This window comes from Pleurodeles waltl, chromosome 4_2 (assembly GCF_031143425.1).
Source record: "Pleurodeles waltl isolate 20211129_DDA chromosome 4_2, aPleWal1.hap1.20221129, whole genome shotgun sequence".
Classification (NCBI taxonomy): Eukaryota; Metazoa; Chordata; class Amphibia; order Caudata; family Salamandridae; genus Pleurodeles; species Pleurodeles waltl.
The window spans coordinates 1041358424-1041375034 of NC_090443.1; the positions used below are offsets into that span (position 1 = coordinate 1041358424).

General features: G+C 51.1%; 1 protein-coding gene across 2 annotated transcripts in view; it reads right to left on the bottom strand.

Moving 5' to 3' along the window:
- The window catches only part of LRRC55 (leucine rich repeat containing 55), a 56965-nt gene that overhangs the window by 25401 nt on the left and 14953 nt on the right, over positions 1-16611 (bottom strand). For both annotated transcript variants that reach the window (XM_069232993.1, XM_069232994.1), the window contains exon 2: positions 1087-3216. In XM_069232993.1, the coding sequence (XP_069089094.1) occupies positions 1087-1870 (784 nt within the window). In that variant the 5' untranslated portion in view covers positions 1871-3216. The remainder of the gene's footprint in view (positions 1-1086; positions 3217-16611) is intronic.

Sequence of the window (16611 nt, forward strand, 5' to 3'; positions counted from 1 at the left end):
TTACAGGACCTGTGGACCCATTTCCATGGTCAGACACCATGGAATGGGTCCACAGGTGCCCTCCCCAAGCCCCGGGAACACCCCTGCCCCCACCAGAGGGACACCAGAGGATGGGAGACCCCATCCCAGGTAAGTAGGGTAAGTATAGGTAAGTATTTTAAAAAACATGTTTAAGTGACATTGAGGGCCCTGAAATGGGCCTCCTACATGGCACTTGGTGCAATATCCATACCTAGGCGAAACTGGTCCCCTGTGCTGGCCATCGGGATGGTTGGCGTGACTCCTGTCTTTTGTAAGACAGGAGTCATGTGGTATGGATGGTTTCGCATCAGGAAATGACGCTAGGCTGGTTAAAGGCATTTTTTTTTGCCTCTAACCAGCCTAGCGTAATTTTTTGAGGCAAAACCCACCACACCCACCCGGCTAACGTCATTTTCCCAGATGCTAGCTCACCCTTAGCGCCAGCTTGCGGGATTCAATGAATTTGTCGCCCGGCTGGCGCTCTGGAATGACGCAAGCTGGCGCTATACTTTCTGACGCAAAACTGCATTTGGGCAGTTTTTCATCAAAAAGTATAAATGTGAGCCTAAAAAAGGGCACCAGTGCATAATTTGCGCCGTCGGTTTCCGGTGCTCAGCACTGGCACCTAATTGTCAACACCAGCACTTATATTAGTCTACCACATGGTGGCGCTGATTGTCTAATTTAGAGATGAGGATAACAACAGTTATTTATTGATGCAATATACATAACAAAATACTAATACTTGCCGCCCAAGCCATTCCTTTAGTTTTGAGGGCCTGTAAGAGTCTCAACTGTCACAACAGTAGGAGTGTGATTGCTCGTAGCTGTGCTGGGAGTCATTGTCCCTGCCAGTGATGTATTAGAGCCCTTGTGCATTCTTGCTAAGTCACAGTACACACATACGACATGCACACAGAGATATACACACAGCTATAACAAGATACACATGCACACATATGGATACAATTACATACACCGACACACTGGGTGGCAATAACACTGTGTGCCTGACTGTGGCACAGGTGGAGGGGTTGTAATGCACTCCTGGAGGAATCTCCTTACCTGCAACACACCTCCGTATGTTATCCCGCAGCCACTTCAGCAGCGGCTCCATAGTGCAACCGCACATCCAGGGGTTCCCACCTAGCTGCAAGATAACCAGCCCTGACAGATCTTCAAGAGCATCTAACCCCAGGAAAGACAGGCTCCCGAAGCTCAGGTCCAGGTGACGGAGCTGCGACAGGCCGTGGAAGGCCAGAGGGTGGACCCTCCTTAGCCCAGGGTTATGGCTAAGGTTCACCCGCACCAAGCTGTAGGCCATATGGAAGATCCCAGCAGGCAGGTGGCTGAAGTTGTTGTGGCTGAGGTCTAAGTGTGCCAGCCGACGGGTGTTTACGAACAGGCCTTCAGGAAGTTCAGAGAGGGAGTTGTTTCGAAGGTCCAGGACCTGCAGCTCAATGTGGCACGACAAGTAGCCGCGAGGGATGTTAGCGATGCGGTTGTGGGCGAGACTTAAGTTGTGTGTGTCCAGAAGAAGGTCAGGGGGGACAGAGAAGAGACGCTGGTTGCTGCAGTCCACTGAGTGGTCCTGGCAAACACAAAGGACTGGGCAACCATTGACCATCTGGCAGAGGACCAACACCAAAAGCAGGAACAGGAGGGGTTTCATGATCATAATGACAGAGGGTGAGAGACTGATGTGTCTTCTCATGAACGAGGAGTGATGGGAAGTGTGCACGGCCTTCTGAAGGCTTGAGACCCTTAACAAAGACTTGTTATTTCCAGATGCCTTAACCTTCTGCATTAGTAACATCAACTGACAGAACATATTTCCAAGTTGCAGCATTGAATAGCGAGTAGAGCTCCTTCATCTCTGCACTTGCATTTTCTCTTTGTGTCCTCAAGTCCAGGAACCCAGGAGGTTTCTGCTCCAGAACCAAGAAGAACTTAAGGACCATTAGAACATCCTCCTAAAGTCCGGTCAGCTAAATGTTAAATCATGAAACTTCACTCTGTCGCATAAATTCCTCTATAAATCCGAGATTACCTCCATAAAGTTCTCTTAGCTCTCAGTCTCTGTTCCTTGGATTGTCCCAGTTCCATTATTCACATTCTTCCTTCTCTACATTCAAGATATTTGTGAGTAAAATGTAAAACAAATCTTTTAGTAATTGTTGAAATACAAGAACATTGGGGGCAATAGTGGCCTACTTGGTGCTAGAGTGAACAGCACCATGGTTCACCCAAAGTAGTTTGCTCCTTGTCAAGGTAAATTAATTATAATTCAGAAATAATTAGAAACCTACAATATTTTCATGACCCTTCCTTAGGACTATTGTGAATCAATGAGGTTAGAAATAGAGGCGTTATTGGCTATTTTGGATGCAAAGTTGAGCCGTCTTGTGTTTTAAAGTAGAACAGTTGTTCCAGTAAAAAGTGGTCTGACTGTGTTTGGGTTTTTTCCAAACATATCAGAATAAAGTTTCTGTGTCCCAGAAGTTCCATTGATGAATGTTGAACCTGTGTTACAAAGACCATAGTACAATTGCATCCAAAATGGCCGCTGGATATTGTGTCCTTAGCTCCAGGGATCTTGCAGTATCATGGGATTCCAGCAGAAAGTCTTTTAGTCACTGTCCCTGCTCACCAAAGGATTAATGTCCCTTCCTAAAAGTCATGCCTCTTTTCTTCTTCATAAAAAGAACCAAGAAATTATAGCCACAAATAAAGAAGAACTGTGTCCCCTAATGAACTTTACAGAAGCTTGTTGGACTCTATAGAGAGAAGTTGGCACTTGGTGGATTAAACATGTTCCCTGTAGGAGGGGTGAATTTGTTCTGAGTGGTTGGTGGGCCACATTCAAAAAGGTTAGTGGTCTTTCCTTAAAGGATACATTTCTCTGGAGGTTAACCTTATGTTTGAAAGGCTCTTTGGATATGAATTTGGAGAGGAAGTCATGGTCATAGCACATTGAAACTGAACCGCAGTTTGGAAGATACTAGTTGATATCTTGGAGGGCTTTGTGTGGAGAATCCCCTCTATAGGTCAATGCGAGGAATTATTTTCTGCAAATAATATTCCAGTTTTTTCCCATCACAATGTTTCACTCCAGCAAGGCTCTTTCGGAACTAGGGCTTCACTGTCATTCGGTTGCATCAGACGCAGAGGTTCTCCATCCTCAGACCCACGATGCTGAGGGTTGACAAGAGATAAAAAAAAAGCAAAGGTTATTCACTAAACACAAACAGATATCCCTGAGAATCTTACTCTGCAAGAGAATGCTACAAAGATTAGAAGCCAAAAGTTTCACTTCAGGCATCCAGGTCTGGAATTCTCCACCTGTCAACATTAGAACTAGCCCCACTGTTCTTTCCTTCAGCAACTCTTGAACAACCATCGAACGTATTTTGAGACAGCATATGTTGCAGCTTTTTCAAGCTCCTCACTATGTTCACTCTACTCTGTTACTCATATATAGATTACAAATATTTGCCCTCTATTTAATGGAATTTGAAATCGAGTCATATGTCAAGAGCCTTAAGACCATGTGGTGAAAGAAAGTTCCGTACAAATGTTAACTAAATAAATAAATTAGCATCGGTATTATCGTTGATTTCTTACTCAAATGGAGAAAAGAGCCATTTCATTCGGGAAACACAACCAGTAAACAAGGACTGGCAAAACCAATTAGTCTTGCCTTGACAACACTGAGCGAGTGACATGATTGGCTTTGCCAGTGCCTGACCAGGCACAATAAAAGTAGCAAACAAAGGGGGATATTTATAGTCTCCTAGCGCCACCTTGCGCCACATTAACATCATTATTTATGAGGTTAATGTGCGCCAACATTTCTGCGCCATATTTACAGGGTGGTGCAATGCATGCATTGGGCCAGCCTGTAACCCTTTGCGCTACATTATGCCTGCGCCAGGCATAATGTATGCAAAGGGGTCGTTCCACCATTAGGGGAGCCGGAAAAATGGCCTAAGAAAATCTATGAGATTTCCTTGCGCCATTTCTTACGGCACTTTTAACGCCTGCTCGAGAGCAGGCATTGAAAGGGGGCTTCCATTCTTTAGAATGGAGTCCAATGTACTCTGCAGGAGTAGCAGCAATATTTGGGAGCTACTCCTGCAAGTACATCAATAGCGTCATGTGAAATTACGCTATTGCCCCCTACCCTGCGCCATGGTGCGCCGTGTTTTAAATATGGCACATACATGGTGGTGGCAGGGGGTGATAAGGGGCACAGGGAAAGTGGCGCTGCAGTCGGTGAAATGCCACTTTCCATAACTCTGTCCCACAGTTTTCTATACTTTCAAGATGGCCACTGTGTTGCCTGATGTAAAGTGTTAGTGTAGTGGAAGCCATGTTCATACAATGCTTCAACCATTTTGAAAGTAAAAAAAAACACTGGGACAGATTTACAACAAACTGGGGCAGCGCCGTGCTGCGCCTCAATCAGCAGTGTTGCGCTGCGCCAGTTTTGAAATGCAGGGCTGCACCATATTTACAAGAATACAGCGCAGCCCTGCTTTTCCCCCTGCGCTGGCACTAAATTCAGCTGCCAGCACCAACGCAGGCATCCTTGCACCATAGTGCAAGGCTCTCTGCATTCAGGGAATAATTGTTTATGTGCAGGAAGGTGCCCCTTCCTGCACATAAACAATCTACAATGGCGATTTGGCTTTTCTATGTGTGCTGCATAATGCACACACATAGAAGTACCAAAGCGTCATTTTTGAATGATTGTTTATTTGCAGGAAGGGACACCTTCTTGCACGTTGTAGGAGGCTGGCCTGGCTTATAGTGGGTACCTGATGGTACTTACACCTTGTGCCAGGTCCAGTTATCACTTATTAGTAGATTAGTAGTGTTCTAGCAGCTTAGGCTGATAGAGGTAGCTATAGCAGAGCAGCTTAGGCTGAACTGGGAGACATGCAAAGCTCCTACTATACCACTTATATCATATAGGTACTATCTCATAAGAAAGACAATACTCAGAGTTACCAAAAATAAAGGTATTTTGTTTTAGTGACAATGTGCCAAAAATATCTCAGAGGATAAACTTCCTTAGGAGGTAAGTAAAATACACAAAACATACACACAAACCAAAAATCAGGTAAGTAAAACAGTTAGAAAGTAGTGCAAACACTGTAGAATACAATAGAATGCAATAGGCCTAGGGGCAACACAAACCATATACTAAGAAAGTGGAATGCAAACCGCGAATGGACCCCTGGGCTAGTGTAGTGTGTAGAGGGTCGCTGGGAGTGTAAGAAAACACTAAAAGTGCCCAAGATACGCTTGACCCCCCCTCAATACCCTGAAAAGTAGGAGTAAAGTACTACTATTTCCCCAGAAACACACTAAAGTGGTGATAGAGGATTTTGCACAGACCACAAGAGACTGCAAAGCACTGAAGACGGATTCCTGGACCTGAGGACCTGCAAAGGAAGGGGACCAAGTCCAAGAGTCGTGAGAGTGTCTGGGGGGGCAGGAGCCCACTAAACCCCGGATGAAGGTGCAAAATGGCTGCTTTTGGGTGGAAGAAGCTGAAGATTCTGCAACAACAAAAGGTGTTAGGAACTTCTTCTTCGTGCAGAATATGTTACATGGAGTGCTGGAGAATGCAGAGTTGATTCTTTTGCAAAAGACTGCAAACAAGCCTTCCTACCTGCAAAGCTCGGGGTTGAAAACAAAGGGTGCTGACCGGGCCTAGGAAGGACCAGGATGTCACCACTTGGGAGAGGAGACAGAGGGGGCCCTCAGCAACGTAGAGAGCCCACGCACAAGAAGGTAGCACCCGCAGAATTCTTTGAACACAGGTTCAAGAAGACTGAGCATGGCAGTCGTCTCAACACTACAAAAGAGGGTCCCACAAAGCTCAAGGTCAACTCAGGGAGTTGAGCAATGCAGGACGGAGTGCTGGGGACCTGGGCTTGGCTGTACACAAAGGATTTCTTGGAAAAGTGCACAGAAGCCCTAGCAGCTGCAGTTCACATGGTGCACAGGATTACTGTCTGGAGAGGGGAGGCAAAGACTTACCTCCTCAGAATTTGGACAGTTGGACCACTGGACAGTCTGGGTCACTTGGGTCTGCCACCTGTGTTCCAGGGGCCACGTTCCTCAGGATGAGAGGGGTCCCAGAGTACCGGTGACACTGAAGTTTGGTGCCTGCTGGAGCAGGGGGAAGATTCCGTCAACCCACGGGAGACTTTGTGGCTTCCAGTACAGAATGAAGGCAGGCAGCCCCCAAAGCATGCACCACCAGGAAACAGTTAAGAACGCCGGCAGGATTAGGCGCTACAATGTCGCTGGTAGTCTTCTTGCTACTTTGTTGCAGTTTTGCAGGCGTCCTGGAGCAGTCAGCGGTCGATCCTTGGCAGAAGTTGAAGAGAGAGGTGCAGAGGAACTCTGGTGAATTCTTGCAAGTCGTTATCCGAGGAAAAGCCCACAGGAGAGACCCTAAATAGCACTCAGAGGAGGATTGGCCACCTAGTGAGGTAAGCACCAACCAGGAGGGGTCTCTGACATCACCTGCTGGCACTGGCCACTCAGAGGCCTCCAGAGTGCCCTCACACCTCTGGATTCAAGATGGCAGAGGTCTGGGACACACTGAAGGAGCTCTGGGCACCACCCCTGGGGTGGTGATGGACAGGGGAGTGGTCACTCCCCTTTCCTTTGTCCAGTTTCACGCCAGAGCAGGGGCTGGGGGATCCCTGAACCAGTGTTGACTGGCTTATGCAAGGAGGGCACCATCTGTGCCCTTCAAAGCATTTCCAGAGTCTGGGAGAGGCTACCCCTCCCCAGCCTTTAATACCTATTTCCAAAGGGAGAGGGTGTAACCCCCTCTCTCAGAGGAAATCCTTTGTTCTGCCTTCCTGGGACTGGGCTGCCCAGACCCCAGCAGGGCAGAACCCTGTCTGTGGGATGGCAGCAGCGGTAGCTGCAGAGAAAACACCAGAGAGCTGGATTGGCAGTACCCGGGGTCCATAGTGGAACCCGGGGATGCATGGGTTTGGCACCCCAATACTAGATTTGGCATGGGGGACACAATTCCATGATCTTAGACATGCTACATGGCCATATTCGGAGTTACCATTGTGAAGCTACATTTAGGTATTGACCTATATGTAGTGCACGGGTGTAATGGTGTCCCAGCACTCAGAAAGTCCGGGGAAATTGCCCTGAACTATGTGGTGGGCACCTTTGCTAGTGCAAGGGTGCCCTCACACTTAGTAACTTTGCACCTAACCTTCACAAAGTGAGGGTTAGACATATAGGTGACTTATAAGTTACTTAAGTGCAGTGTAAAATGGCTGTGAAATAACGTGTGCGTTATTTCACCCAGGCTGCAGTGGCAGTCCTGTGTAAGATTTGTCTGAGCTCCCTATGGGTGGCAAAAGAAATGCTGCAACCCATCGGGATCTCCTGGAACCCCAATACCTTAGGTACCTAGGTACCATACACAAGGGGATTATAAGGGTGTTCCAGTGTGCCAATTAGAATTGGTCAAAATGCTCACTAGCCTATAGTGACAATTTTAAAGGCAGAGAGAGCATAAACACTGAGGTTCTGATTAGCAGAGCCTCAGTGACACCGTTAGTCACTACACAGGTAGACACATTCAGGCCACAAACTATGAGCACTGGGGTCCTGACTAGCAGGATCCCAGTGAGACAGGCAAAAACAAACTGACATACATGTAAAAATGGGGGTAACATGTCAGGCAAGATGGTACTTTCCTACACATGTAAACAATCATCCATGGCATTTTGCTTCTTCTATGCGTGCTGCAGAATAAAAGTATTCCTCCTCGTTGTACCATGCTTATGCCACCCTTGGGGTGGTGTTAGTTGTTGGCGCTGCCACAGATTTATGATTTCTAGTAAATCTGGGGTAGCGTCAAAAGCAATGGAACGCCCATCTCAGTGCAGCGCCACTTTCCATAAATCTGCCCCTACATTTTTAATGAATTTTAATATGACTGCTTGTTGCGGTTGGCTCTGCTAATGCCAGCAGGTTTTAAAAGCTTCTGTCATTTGCAAAGCCGATAGGGGCTACCACGGTCTCACAAGAGAGGGGTGGTAGAGAAAAATAACCAAAGGAGCAGCGAGCGGAAGCAACAGAAAGAAAAAGAAAGGGGTACAGGGTGGGAATGGGGCTCCAAAAAATCCAGAATCTGTTGGAGCAAGTGGGAATCGGAAGCCACAGGAACAAAAACAAGACGGGTGGTGGGGAGAAAAATATGTAGAAGACAAAAGGGCTAGTGAGGATCTGGAGAAATGGAAGAAAGAATAGAACAAGAGGAGAACGGAAGCAATCAGAAGGAAGAAAAAGTCTAAAAAAGATGAGACGAGAAGGAAAAGAGCCATGCAATCCCATGGACTACTAAAAGTCAAAGGATATGTACAGCTGCAGGGTCAAAAATAGTCCCACTGATGTAAGCTTACAAAATATCCAATCAGAAAGCATGGTGAGTGAGCTTTGCTCCAGGGGTGGACAAACAGAGAATAGGGAGGCAAGAAGCCTATCCCAACCAGACCGTTTCTGAATTAATGTCAACTATTTCATTAAATATTCAGGTAAGTGGCTTATTTACAAGCTACTTGCACTGCTGGTGCATCGTTTTTTATGATGCATTGGGGAGCAGAGTGCAGTTATATATCTACGTGGCCACCCAAAGCCACTTTGAGCGGCATTTCATGGCCTCATAGGTATGGAGTGAAGCACAGCAGTGCAAGTTGCTGCGTTGTCTGACACCGCATCAGGGAGGCGTTCCATGGGTATTGCGGTGGGTGCTCCCACACAACACCAATGGGTTTTGACGCACTCCCAGATTTACAAGAATCTGCAAACCTGGGAATCCGTCAAAACTGTACGCCTACCCAGGGGAGGGGTAAGAAGGAGAAATATCTTTATTTCTCCTAATGTTGCCTCTTTGTGAGTGTGTTGCTGCAGCTCACATAGAAAGAGGAAGACTCCTCAATGGATTGTTTTTGTGCAGGAAGGTTTTCCTTCCTGCACAAAAACAATCCTGCCAACAACGCAGACACCCTTGCACCATGGAGAAGGGCGCTTGCGCTAGGCAGCAAATGGTGCTGGCACTGGCTGACGGGCAGGAATGCTTCGTATCTCATAAATACTGTGAATTCCTGCTTTTTCGAATTGATGTAGGGCAGCACAGCAAAAAGACTTGTGGCGATGTCCTACGCCAACTGATTGTGAATATGCCCCTAGGGGTGCCCAGCGGCCAGCGTACTCTCTAAAGACTTCAGAGCAAGTATACATTTCTGCCCACTGTGAGCAGTTTAGGCAAAGTTTGCTGTATGGGACTTTTCCTAGAAGTGTTGCTGCAATGGTGGTTATTTCCACTTCAGATATCCTAGTTGAATGGTAGCTGGAACCTAAATATTCTATTTGTAATCTACACCTACCATGGCACGTGCTATGTGTATTACCTGTATGTTGCCCTTATGACTAATTTCGTCATTCTCATGTGTTATATATGCAGGGCAACAGGTAGTGGGCTGGGCCAACAGCGTAGACGAACGTGCTTACGTCACTGTCATTGTGTTACATTTTTAAACTACCCCCTTTGGGATGGTGTGGTGTCGGAAAGATAATAAATGTTTGAAAAAACTGACAACATGTTTGTGGCAAACAGACCTGGTTACTCAGTAGACGCACTGTAGCTGTGGGGCACACTGGCTCTGGTAAAGATGCTACTGGCTACAACAAGCTCCTGTCAGCCAGACATATGTTACCCCATGTGAATAACGTCTGATCAATGCCATGTGCCATGCCTTAACAGCATCTGTTGCCTGCTGCCACAGCAAGGGTCACGGGCCCTAATGGAAGCAAAGCTGATGGGTCCCGCAACACCCCAGCTCCTCCACTGCTCTCCCAGAGGCCAAATCTGTCCTTTTATCTATCGCCGGTGCACAACTGGCTGCCCAGTGCCAACGCAGGCACCCTTACACCATGGTTCAAGGCTTATTCACAAGCCCCTTGCGCTGCTGTTGCGTCACTTTTTTTTTTACACTGCGGTGGCCCAAGCAGTCCCCTACACTGTGCCACATTTACAAACTGGAGCAATGGGATCATTGTGCCAGTTTGTAAAGCCTTACCCCACATTACACCTGCGCCAGGTGTAATGTGGCAAGGTAGGTGTTATCCCATTAAAAGCCACTCAGAACGGGCGCAGTGAAATCAACAAGGTTTCACTGCACCATTCTGCGTCTTCACAGCGTCCATTTTTTAACACCTGCTCAGAGCAGGCGTTAAAGTGATACTGGGTTTTTACATTGAGCATTGCTGGAGTAACGTCATTTTTTCTACGCTAGTCCTGCAATGCGTCTGTTTAGCGCCACAGATGTGTCAGAATTTCTCACGCATCTGTGGAAACATGTGCCATGGAGTGCTGAATCATAAGCGCTACCATGGCGTCATTAGGGGGAAGAGGGCTGACGCATGAAAACTGGTGCATCGACTCCGATGCACCAGTTTCTTGTAAATGAGACCCATAGAAAGTAGTAAAAACGAGGAGAAATAAATCATTTTCTCCTCATTACGTGCGGTTTTGACGCATTCCCAGGTGTACGCGTCCTTGTAAATCTGGGAATGTGTCAAAACCCACGGGTGTAACGTGGGAAAACCCACCACAATGCCCATGGAACGCCCCCCTGACGCAGTGTAAGGCAATGCAGCAGCTTTCTCTGTGTTTCCTTACTCCATATCTATGAGGCCATGTAAAGCCACCACGCAAAGTGGCTTTGAGTGGCCTCACAGATATGGGTCTGCACTCTGCGCCGCAGGAGCATCAAACTAAGTGGTGCACCGGCGGTGCGCGGGGCTTGTAAATATACCACGAGTCCTTACCTTTCTTCTACATGACTTCCCCCATTTGTGGGTGGGTGACAAAAGCTCCTACATCTTTAATTCCCCCAAGCACTTTAAGAAGAGTACAGTGTTTGTAGTTTTATACAGCTCAAAAATGGCCCGCGGGCCTTTCAGCGCTTTACAACAGAACCAGACTAAGTTACACCTTTTTTAGGTACGGGGAGATTAAGTGGTTTGCCCAGAATCACACGATGACGCGCAGAAGCCAGGATTTGTACCTGGCTCGTCTGATCAATACTGGGCAGTTCTAGCCACTAGACCAGATATTTTCTTTCTGTAAAAAGTGACTTATGGCATGTGTAGTGCTGTGAAGCCATGCACCTGTGATTGCAGGTATAATGTGAAGACATATTGTTATCAGTGGTGATCATGCAGCCATTTCATCAATGTAAAATGTCTTCATAATTACTTAGCTTTATTTTTATCAGAATGGTAATTCAAAAGAATAGTATTTTCCATTAATAACAGAGAGGGACACACCATTTGTAAAAGCAAACAGCTTAGTTTATGTGATGAAGCTGATTATCACTGCAAGCTTCTCTTACACACAGAAGAGGAATGGCACCGTTTGCTACAGTGCCAGCCTCAGCACGAGCCAGGAGCAATGCAAGCCTCAGCTCACGCAGGCAGACAGAGGACGAGCCAGGAGCAGTGCAAGCCTCGGCTCACACAGACAGAGGACGAGCCAGGAGCAGTGCAAGCCTCGGCTCACACAGACAGACAGAGGACTAACCGGCAGCAGTGCAAGCCTCAGCTCACACAGACAGACAGAGGACGAGCCAGGAGCAGTGCAAGCCTCAGCTCACACAGACAGACAGAGGACGAGCCAGGAGCAGTGCAAGCCTCAGCTCACACAGGCAGACAAAGGACGAGCCAGGAGCAGTGCAAGCCTCACCTCACACAGGCAGACAGAGGACGAGCCAGGAGCAGTGCAAGCCTCAGCTCACACAGGCAGACAGAGGACGAGCCAGGAGCAGTGCAAGTCTCAGCTCACGCAGGCAGACAGAGGACGAGCCAGGAGCAATGCAAGCCTCAGCTCACACAGACAGACAGAGGACTAACCGGCAGCAGTGCAAGCCTCGGCTCACACAGGCAGACAGAGGACGAGCCAGGAGCAGTGCAAGCCTCAGCTCACGCAGGCAGAGGACGAGCCAGGAGCAGTGCAAGCCTCAGCTCACGCAGGCAGACAGAGGACGAGCCAGGAGCAGTGCAAGCCTCAGCTCACACAGGCAGACAGAGGACGAGCCAGCAGCAGTGCAAGCCTCAGCTCACACAGGCAGACAGAGGACGAGCCAGGAGCAGTGCAAGCCACAGCTCACACAGGCAGACAGAGGACGAGCCAGGAGCAGTGCAAGCCTCGGCTCACACAGACAGACAGAGGACTAACCGGCAGCAGTGCAAGCCTCACCTCACACAGGCAGAGGACTAACCGGCAGCCCAAGCCTCACCTCACACAGGCAGAGGACTAACCGGCAGCCCAAGCCTCACCTCACACAGGCAGACAAAGGACGAGCCAGGAGCAGTGCAAGCCTCAGCTCACACAGGCAGACAGAGGACGAGCCAGGAGCAGTGCAAGCCTCAGCTCACGCAGGCAGACAGAGGACGAGCCAGGAGCAGTGCAAGCCTCAGCTCACACAGGCAGACAGAGGACGAGCCAGGAGCAGTGCAAGCCTCAGCTCACGCAGGCAGACAGAGGACGAGCCAGCAGCAGTGCAAGCCTCAGCTCACGCAGGCAGACAGAGGACGAGCCAGGAGCAGTGCAAGCCTCAGCTCACGCAGGCAGACAGAGGACGAGCCAGCAGCAGTGCAAGCCTCAGCTCACACAGGCAGACAGAGGACGAGCCAGCATCAATGCAAGCCTCAGCTCACACAGGCAGACAGAGGACGAGCCAGCATCAATGCAAGCCTCAGCTCACACAGACAGAGGACGAGCCAGGAGCAATGCAAGCCTGAGCTCACACAGGCAGAGGACGAGCCAGGAGCAATGCAAGCCTGAGCTCACACAGGCAGACAGAGGACGAGCCAGGAGCACTGCAAGCCTGAGCTCACACAGGCAGACAGAGGACGAGCCAGGAGCACTGCAAGACTGAGCTCACACAGGCAGACAGAGGACGAGCCAGGAGCACTGCAAGCCTGAGCTCACACAGGCAGACAGAGGACGAGCCAGCAGCAGTGCAAGCCTCAGCTTACACAGGCAGACAGAGGACGAGTCAGGAGCAGTGCAAGCCTCAGCTCACGCAGGCAGGCAGAGGACTAACCGGCAGCCCAAGCCTCACCTCACACAGGCAGACAAAGGACGAGCCAGGAGCAGTTCAAGCCTCAGCTCACACAGGCAGACAGAGGACGAGCCAGGAGCAGTGCAAGCCTCAGCTCACGCAGGCAGACAGAGGACTAACCGGCAGCAGTGCAAGCCTCAGCTCACACAGGCAGACAAAGGACGAGCCAGGAGCAGTGCAAGCCTCAGCTCACACAGGCAGACAGAGGACGAGCCAGGAGCAATGCAAGCCTCAGCTCACGCAGGCAGACAAAGGACGAGCCAGGAGCAGTGCAAGCCTCAGCTCACGCAGGCAGACAGAGGACTAACCGGCAGCAGTGCAAGCCTCAGCTCACACAGGCAGACAGAGGACGAGCCAGGAGCAGTGCAAGCCTCAGCTCACACAGGCAGACAGAGGACGAGCCAGGAGCAGTGCAAGCCTCAGCTCAAACAGGCAGACAGAGGACGAGCCAGGAGCAGTGCAAGCCTCAGCTCACACAGGCAGACAGAGGACTAACCGGCAGCCCAAGCCTCACCTCACACAGGCAGACAAAGGACGAGCCAGGAGCAGTGCAAGCCTCAGCTCACACAGGCAGACAGAGGACGAGCCAGGAGCAATGCAAGCCTCAGCTCACGCAGGCAGGCAGAGGACTAACCGGCAGCCCAAGCCTCACCTCACACAGGCAGACAAAGGACGAGCCAGGAGCAGTGCAAGCCTCAGCTCACGCAGGCAGACAGAGGATTAACCGGCAGCAGTGCAAGCCTCAGCTCACACAGGCAGACAGAGGACGAGCCAGGAGCAGTGCAAGCCTCAGCTCACACAGGCAGACAGAGGACGAGCCAGGAGCAGTGCAAGCCTCAGCTCACACAGGCAGACAGAGGACTAACCGGCAGCCCAAGCCTCACCTCACACAGGCAGACAAAGGACGAGCCAGGAGCAGTGCAAGACTCAGCTCACACAGGCAGACAGAGGACGAGCCAGGAGCAATGCAAGCCTCAGCTCACACAGGCAGACAGAGGACGAGCCAGCAGCCCAAGCCTCACCTCACACAGGCAGACAAAGGACGAGCCAGGAGCACTGCAAGCCTCAGCTCACACAGGCAGACAGAGGACGAGCCAGGAGCAATGCAAGCCTCAGCTCACACAGGCAGACAGAGGACGAGCCAGGAGCAGTGCAAGCCTCAGCTCACACAGGCAGACAGAGGACGAGCCAGGAGCAGTGCAAGCCTCAGCTCACACAGGCAGAGGACGAGCCAGGAGCAATACAAACCTCAGCTCACACAGGCAGACAGAGGACGAGCCAGGAGCACTGCAAGCCTCAGCTCACACAGGCAGAGGACGAGCCAGGAGCAATGCAAGCCTCAGCTCACACAGGCAGACAGAGGACGAGCCAGGAGCACTGCAAGCCTCACCTCACACAGGCAGACAAAGGACGAGCCAGGAGCAGTGCAAGCCTCAGCTCACACAGGCAGACAGAGGACGAGCCAGGAGCAATGCAAGCCTCAGCTCACGCAGGCAGACAAAGGACGAGCCAGGAGCAGTGCAAGCCTCAGCTCACGCAGGCAGACAGAGGACTAACCGGCAGCAGTGCAAGCCTCAGCTCACACAGGCAGACAGAGGACGAGCCAGGAGCAGTGCAAGCCTCAGCTCACACAGGCAGACAGAGGACGAGCCAGGAGCAGTGCAAGCCTCAGCTCACACAGGCAGACAGAGGACTAACCGGCAGCCCAAGCCTCACCTCACACAGGCAGACAAAGGACGAGCCAGGAGCAGTGCAAGCCTCAGCTCACACAGGCAGACAAAGGACGAGCCAGGAGCAGTGCAAGCCTCAGCTCACGCAGGCAGACAGAGGACTAACCGGCAGCAGTGCAAGCCTCAGCTCACACAGGCAGACAGAGGACGAGCCAGGAGCAGTGCAAGCCTCAGCTCACGCAGGCAGACAGAGGACTAACCGGCAGCAGTGCAAGCCTCAGCTCACACAGGCAGACAGAGGACGAGCCAGGAGCAGTGCAAGCCTCAGCTCACACAGGCAGACAGAGGACGAGCCAGGAGCAGTGCAAGCCTCAGCTCACACAGGCAGACAGAGGACTAACCGGCAGCCCAAGCCTCACCTCACACAGGCAGACAAAGGACGAGCCAGGAGCAGTGCAAGCCTCAGCTCACACAGGCAGACAGAGGACGAGCCAGGAGCAATGCAAGCCTCAGCTCACACAGGCAGGCAGAGGACGAGCCAGCAGCCCAAGCCTCACCTCACACAGGCAGACAAAGGACGAGCCAGCAGCACTGCAAGCCTCAGCTCACACAGGCAGACAGAGGACGAGCCAGGAGCAATGCAAGCCTCAGCTCACACAGGCAGACAGAGGACGAGCCAGGAGCAGTGCAAGCCTCAGCTCACACAGGCAGACAGAGGACGAGCCAGGAGCAGTGCAAGCCTCAGCTCACACAGGCAGAGGACGAGCCAGGAGCAATACAAACCTCAGCTCACACAGGCAGACAGAGGACGAGCCAGGAGCACTGCAAGCCTCAGCTCACACAGGCAGAGGACGAGCCAGGAGCAATGCAAGCCTCAGCTCACACAGGCAGACAGAGGACGAGCCAGGAGCACTGCAAGCCTCAGCTCACACAGGCAGAGGACGAGCCAGGAGCAATGCAAACCTCAGCTCACACAGGCAGACAGAGGATGAGCCAGGAGCAATGCAAGCCTCAGCTCACACAGGCAGACAGAGGACGAGCCAGGAGCAATGCAAGCCTCAGCTCACACAGGCAGACAGAGGACGAGCCAGCATCAATGCAAGCCTCAGCTCACACAGGCAGAGGACGAGCCAGGAGCAGTGCAAGCCTCAGCTCACACAGGTAGACAGAGGACGAGCCAGGAGCAGTGCAAGCCTCTGCTCACACAGGCAGACAGAGGACGAGCCAGCAGCAATGCAAGCCTCGGCTCACACAGGCAGAGGACGAGCCAGGAGCAGTGCAAGCCTCGGCTCACACAGGCAGACAGAGGACGAGCCAGGAGCAATGCAAGCCTCGGCTGACACAGGCAGACAGAGGACGAGCCAGGAGCAATGCAAGCCTCGGCTCACACAGGCAGACAGAGGACGAGCCAGGAGCAATGCAAGTCTCAGCTCACACAGGCAGACAGAGGACGAGCCAGAAGCACTGCAAGCCTCGGCTCACACAGGCAGACAGAGGACTAACCGGCAGCAGTGAAAGCCTCAGCTCATACAGGCAGAGGACTAACCGGCAGCAGTGCAAGCCTCAGCTTACACAGGCAGACAGAGGACGAGCCAGGAGCAATGCAAGCCTCAGCTCACACAGGCAGACAGAGGACTTACCGGCAGCAGTGCAAGCCTCAGCTCACATAGACAGACAGAGCACTAACCGGCAGCAGTGCAAGCCTCAGCTCATACAGGCAGACAGAGGACTAACCG